This window comes from Nannochloropsis gaditana (assembly GCF_000240725.1).
Source record: "Nannochloropsis gaditana CCMP526 unplaced genomic scaffold scaffold1104, whole genome shotgun sequence".
In the NCBI taxonomy this organism is placed as follows: Eukaryota; class Eustigmatophyceae; order Eustigmatales; family Monodopsidaceae; genus Microchloropsis; species Microchloropsis gaditana.
Window position 1 is genome coordinate 1 of NW_005802849.1, and position 6,075 is coordinate 6,075.

The 6,075-nt window shown below is 58.0% G+C and overlaps 4 protein-coding genes across 4 annotated transcripts; 1 reads left to right on the top strand and 3 right to left on the bottom strand.

Moving 5' to 3' along the window:
* Positions 1-27: 27 nt before the first annotated feature.
* Positions 28-1,319, bottom strand: NGA_0712100 (zinc knuckle (cchc-type) family protein; the record flags this gene model as incomplete). The annotated part of the gene is made up of 2 exons (XM_005852540.1): positions 28-1,176; positions 1,278-1,319. Coding segments are annotated over 2 exons (1,191 nt in total), but the record flags the coding sequence as incomplete, so codon positions are not given.
* A 704-nt stretch (positions 1,320-2,023) lies between these two features.
* On the bottom strand, positions 2,024-3,043 carry NGA_0711900 (uncharacterized protein; the record flags this gene model as incomplete). The annotated part of the gene is made up of 1 exon (XM_005852538.1): positions 2,024-3,043. The coding sequence occupies one exon, from the start codon at positions 3,041-3,043 to the stop codon at positions 2,024-2,026; it is 1,020 nt and encodes a 339-aa protein (XP_005852600.1).
* Positions 3,044-3,292: 249 nt separating this feature from the next.
* NGA_0711800 (uncharacterized protein) lies at positions 3,293-3,931 on the top strand (the record flags this gene model as incomplete). The annotated part of the gene is made up of 1 exon (XM_005852537.1): positions 3,293-3,931. The coding sequence occupies one exon, from the start codon at positions 3,293-3,295 to the stop codon at positions 3,929-3,931; it is 639 nt and encodes a 212-aa protein (XP_005852599.1).
* Positions 3,932-3,986: 55 nt separating this feature from the next.
* On the bottom strand, positions 3,987-5,104 carry NGA_0712000 (uncharacterized protein). Its single transcript, XM_005852539.1, has 3 exons — positions 4,978-5,104; positions 4,578-4,829; positions 3,987-4,343 (listed from the first exon to the last, which is right to left on the bottom strand). Exons 1-3 carry the CDS (start codon positions 5,068-5,070, stop codon positions 4,119-4,121), a joined length of 570 nt encoding a protein of 189 aa, XP_005852601.1. The 5' UTR covers positions 5,071-5,104; the 3' UTR covers positions 3,987-4,118.
* Between the last annotated feature and the right edge of the window lie 971 nt (positions 5,105-6,075).

Genomic DNA, 6,075 nt, shown 5'->3' on the forward strand with positions numbered 1-6,075 from the left:
CCCCCCCCGACCTCCCCCCCGACCTACCCGCTCGTGCTGCCGCAACCGAAGTGGATGAAACTCCTCGTACATAATTTCATCCTCCTCGCCCCCCCGCGTCCCCGCCCCATCCGCTTTCCGGCAGAGGATATAGCCCTCCTGCCCCGGCAGGTCTAGGCGCCTGAGCCGGCCATCCAGCCCCTGCACCGCCTCCGCCAGCCTCGCGGCCTCCTCCTCCGTCAGACCCTCCCTTTGCCCCTCCCCCTCCTCCTCGTCCTCTCCCAGCGCCACAGCCGAGGCAGGGGGCATCAGCCTGAGCAGAGGTCGAAGCCCGGCCTCCAGGACGGCGTGCTCGACGATGGCGGGCCCGAGGGCGCTCAAGTCGAGCGTTTTGCTGGTCATGAGCGCCATCTTCAGGTTCACTTTGCTCCGAGCACTGGCGCCTGCTTGCCCGCCCCGCTTCGTCCTCCCCCTTTTGCCCCCCTGGGCCATGGACGACGTCCCGTTTCCCTCCTTCCCCGCCTTCCCCTTCTCCCGCACCACCACTTCCCGCAACGCCGCCAGCACGGTCTCCGCCGTCACTGCCAGCCACGGGGGGGGGTCCTGCTTGGCGCCCGCATCCTTCTCGACCCCCGCGCTGGAGCGAGTGGCGGCAAGGGCGTTACTGGCGAATGCCAGCGGGTAGACATGTCCCACCCGCACCACCCTCCCACTCTCCTCCACGCGGCCTTCCACCGTACCGGCCCCGGCTTCCGCGTCCTTTCCGACAACTTCCCCGTCCACGGCCTTCTCGGGGCCTTGGTCATACTGGTGGGTGCGCAGGAGCGCCAAAATGAGATAATTGGCGTCTGTCAACACGAGGTTGCCGCTAGCGTAGAGCTCCAGGATCAAATGCAGCGCACCCTCGCCCTGTCCGAACCGAAAGACGACAACGCGGTCCATTCCCAGCTGCCGGACGTCCTCCAAGCCTTTGCCACGCAAGTATTTCCGCAGCTTCATTGCGAAGACGTTCGGCAATTCGCCTGGGACACTGCGCTCACGTGCATAGGCCGTTGTATGGAAGCGGGCGCCCGACTCCAACAGCAAAGTGACTTTTTCTCCACCCGGTACAGCCAGCTTAAACGTGTATGTCCGGTTGTCTATGTCATAGATATTTACCACCTTCAATCCCAGCACCTTTGTCCGTAAATCCCTCACCTAAATTCCTCCGACGGGTAGAAATGGGTGGCAATGTGATATTTCGCCTTGTTGGACGCGATTTTCAAAAATAAATATAGACTTTGCCATCCCATACTCACCATAGCGCGGACATCGGGAGTCGTAAACTTGGTTTTCACCATGCTTTCCTTTGTTTTCCTCCTCCACCCTGTGCTATAGTGGAAGACGTGCTGTCAAGCTCTGTGCGTCCTTGATACTCGCCGTGACATATCAGCGAGGCGCCCGCTCAGGAACGTTGCCAGAGTACGGGTGACACGAGAGTCATTTTGATCGGCTTGGGGACCTTTTACTTGGCATCGTGGACTTTTATTTGGTAAGGATTGATAATTTGTGCGTGTTACACCGGCCTGCGCTTCCTCATCAGTTCTGATCGACGCGCATAAAACCAGCTTACGGAGAGGGGAGGTAACCATAGTAAACGAGAAACGAGCCATCTTGGCGTGGTCATGACAACAAATTACACAACATGCTTCATAGAAAGATGAGATTTCTCCCGACTTGGGGTGCAGCATGATCGCTACGGGTTTTCTGTCTTTTATTACATGTTTGGTTCAACGTAAACAATAATCCCGCTTTCGTATTGGCAATAGATAACGCTCGTAATAGACAGTGCCTCTATTTCCAAGGCGTGATGAGTGATACGACAGTGGGCCTCATCATTCTATGCAAATGAAAATCTATACACGTGATTAGGAAAGGGACATCGAGGCGTCCCATGACGAGCAAAGGCTTGGGAAGTCTTCTTTGTATTGAGTCGGCTTTGCGGTCTTGAGGCTGTTGAGCCCTCGGAAAAGAGTCCCTATTCGCGAGGCTTCCCCCTCCCCCTTCAATTCAGCGGGAGGCCCCGTGTCTCTGCCTCGCCCATCCCCTCCACCAGGCCCTCGATATAGTCGCGGAACCCCGTCATCGCCTTCCCTCCCAGCAGCCGTCCGCTCTCGCTCCCCGGGCCATCCGCCACGTCAAAGCCGCCCGCTCTCAAAAAGGTCCACAGACCTCGATAGGCCTCCGTCGTCGGTAAGGGTGTCTCTTCGTAGCGCACCTCCCGCTCAACATCCCCGGGGCCCGTGCCTTCTTTTTTCAGGCACTCCCCCACCACGCGGCACACCTCCGGCGCGCTCAGCGTGTTGCCCTCGGGCCCTACCACGTCCACCTTCCGAAAGACTGGTAAAGATGCCTGGCGTCCATTGCCCAATGTTTCCAGATGCTCCTGGATCACCGCCGCAGCCACCCGCCCGATGTCTTGACACGCTACCCAATTGACGCGCGCGTGAGGGCCCAAGGGACTCCTGATCACGCGGCCCCCGGCCCGCAAGGACGGCCAGTCGTAAGCCTCGAAGTTGGAAAAGAAGGAAGTGGGGCGGAGCGAGACGAACGGGAGGTTCTTGCTCCGGAAGAGATCTTCCCCCCTTCGATGTGCATCCCCCAAAGGGCCTTGAGACAGCGGCCCATCGATGCCGTAGGACGACAACTTCACCAAGAGAGGCGGATTTCCGGAGGGCTGCTTCTCGTGCTTGTCCATCCCTCGCGACAGCGCTTCAGCCACTTCCTTTTGGCAGCCAACCATCTCCTCGGGCGAGAGACCTTGGGCCATGACCAGGACCACCACCTCGTGCCCGGAGAGGATCGCGGCGAGGGAGTCCACGTCGGAGGTCATCATGTCCACCTTGGCCAGGCATAATCTTGTGCGTGAGGAATTTGCAGCAACTTTGAGGGCCATGGCAGGCCCGGAAAGGGGCTGTCTAGTGCAAGCTACGATTTGGGTCACGAGGCTCCCGCCCAGGTCGAGCAATGCCTGCACGATGTGACGGCCGACGTTACCAGTCGCGCCTAATATTACAACACTCATCTTTGCAGCCAGGCTCTTGATTGATACCGATAGAACGTGTGCAAGTAAGGTCGAGTCAAGAATGGGGCTGCTCAAGAGCGTGCATGTAGGAAAACGAGGACATGTTGCGTTCTGGTAGAGGCTGACGTCACTGTCTTGAAGCAGGGCGATGCATGCTCGTGTTCCACGAGGGCGCATAACTGGTCATTCAGGTCTCCTTTTCTCACGTACCATCTTCAAACCAACTCAATAGAGCACTATCTGCACAGCATGCGCGGCGCGGGCTCTCTATTGGCTAAAGCCAGCGTCCACCGGCCATTCGGCCTTCGCCGCTTCGCGACCGAGACGCTTTCATCTTTTCCCTCCGAGTCAACACTTCCATCTTCACAACAAGCCTCAGAGGCAACTCAGGCCGCATTCACGGGACAATCTCGCAAGCAATTACAAGAGTACCACGCACTCGTGCGGATTGCCGAGGTCGCTGAGGCCCTTCGGTCTGGATATCAAGATGGTACATGTGCATCCCCTATAGACGAGGAGCTCCGGTCTCTCCTCCGCGCCACGCGCGCACGACCTTCCTTATTGACGCCCCTAGGCAGTAGTGTAGGGATTTTGCTGCGTCATTTGCCAATCCCATCGAACACAATCGTAGGCGACGTTGGAATAGGGTTGAGGGCCTCGCTGAAGGAGGCTCTGGACTCGAACGTGAGGCGCCTGGTGGAGGTGGAACGAGCTCGAGGATCACGGGGGGGGACCTCGGCGTCCGCGCTCAAAAGATTCATGAAAGAGAAACGGGATGGTTTGGGAATGGATGGAGAGGATGCGGGTAGCGAGGACGGGGCCGGGGTGTTGGCGCAAGGCACCAAGGTTGTGTGCAGTGCCCTCCTGTGGGGGGCTAAGCGTCTGTAATGAAGCAAGAGCGGTGCATGGCCCTATGTCGCCATCGACAGCAACGAATGCGAAATTCTACAATGTTGGCGCATGCCGGATTTTTCTTTCAGTTTTAACTTTCAATGCGATGACTCAGGTTCCGTCCAGTGGAACTCGCCCTACTCCTCCCTGCACGCACCGTCACAACCATCAGGCAAAATCCTAATTACGCCTGGGGTGAACCTGCCAATGACGCGTCGTTTTGGAGTGCGTCAGCCATTTCGGCGTGGGCCCGCATGGTCCTATACTTGGCCAGCTGCGTGTCCCTCCATCTCTTCACGAAACACAGCCCCATTGCTGCATATAGGAAGCCGACGACCAGGAGGACGATGGCAGCGAAGGCGATGAAGTTCCGCTTGACGGCGGAGAGGTTGTCGCCCCCTGGCTGCATCTGGGTGGGGGAAGAGAGGAAAGAATGTGGGGCCCGCGAGGATGCCTAGGCATAAAAGGTCTTCCATGCATGTTGAAGACCAATAAAAGTGTGGATACCAGATCATCGATGCCCTCATGCCAGCAGGTAGACACGTCTAGATATGAGGGGGTACCGAGCCTCGAGGGCGGCCTTTCAGGGAGATAACGCGGCATGAGCATTGACAGAGCGTCCACGATAAAGACACTGGCTTACCTCGTAAACCAAGGCGGCCACAAAGACTTGGAAGGCGCCGCGCCAGAACCAGGAGGTGGTGATGGCGCTGTCTCTGACGGGCTTGCTCCACTCAATCTCGGAGAGGACGATGACGAGGAGGAAGAAGAGGCAGTAGAGGCGGACAGTGAAGCCTGGCAAGGTCCTGGGCTTCGTGTATATTAGACTCAATAGCTCCGCAATGGCGGCCAGGATCGCCGCGATGATGGTGATCCAGTTGATGACCGTGAAAATCTGAAGGAAAGGTGTTGAGAGGGGAAGGACCGAGTGGCATCTTTATCCCGGTGTTCCTACAACTGAGATTCTTGAACCGGTCTTCCAGGAAAAAGCTTGAAATTTCGAAGCTCCACAACCGGCACATTTTCCACCAAGTTTCCCTTACCTTGAGGGCGGCATGAGCACGCACTCGGTCTCGGACATGTCCCGGTGGAGGGTTGGGGGTTGCGTGGGAGGGGAGGGAGGCATCGGAGGGCATGGTCAGGTGTCGTCGAGGTCACTCCTGTCTGTAGGAAAGCACAGAATATCCGGCGTGGCATATGTTAGATGAACCGAAAACCAGGAACGTGCGTGGTTCGGCTTGTACTCAGGCTGAGAGGCAGGCTGGCGGCACGGAAAAGGAACAAGTTGCCCTTCTCAGCGAAGCAGCGACATGCGAGTCCTGGGGGGCGGACCGCAGGGGGCTACCATCGAATTTACCAAACACACCAGTACTTTTTGCGTTTCACAGACGTGCCCGCAACTGAGTGTCACGTCATGGGCAAGAAGAAACGTGGGCGTGGCAGCGGCGGTAGCGGCAAGACTCTGTGTAAGTTTCCCAGAGAAACCGTTCCCCTGATACTCAGTGTGCGTGTACGTCTAACCATTCAGTTGTCCATATCGAAATTCGATACAGCGCTTGGCCGATCATTGCACGCTACACCCTCCAAGAAAACTCCGACACTGTCGACTCTGCCATGTGTGCCACTCGTTAGTGCCTCGATGGCACCAATTCGTAAACGCGGCCGCGGCTCTTCTGCTCCCTCTCCTCCATCCTCCCTCTCCCACTTGGCCCCCCACCCCAGCCGTGGAAAGCCCAGCAACCGCCAGAAAGCGCCCCGATCCAATCCAGAGTTTGATGAGGCCTACCGCAACCTCCTTGAAAGGAGACAAGGGGAAAGTCGGAGCCGGGCGTTTCACCAAGCAGAGGCACGGAGACGCCGGGCCCGGGGGCGTGGGCGGGAGGGCTTGATTGCCCCACCTACCTTCGTCAACGCGAGAAATTCATCGACAAGAACGCCATCCGCGCTGGCAGGCACGACCGTGGAGAGCGTGCAGGATTTTGTCGAAAGTCTCTTCCAGCCCGATGAGGAAGAATGTGAGGAGAAAGAAGGGCGAGGAGAGCCCCGGCCCAAGCGGAGGAAGCTGCAATGCCAGCTGGGGCGGGGAAAGGAGGATGAGAGCACGCCCGTGATAACTTCGCGCAATGCCTTCGCGGCCTTGG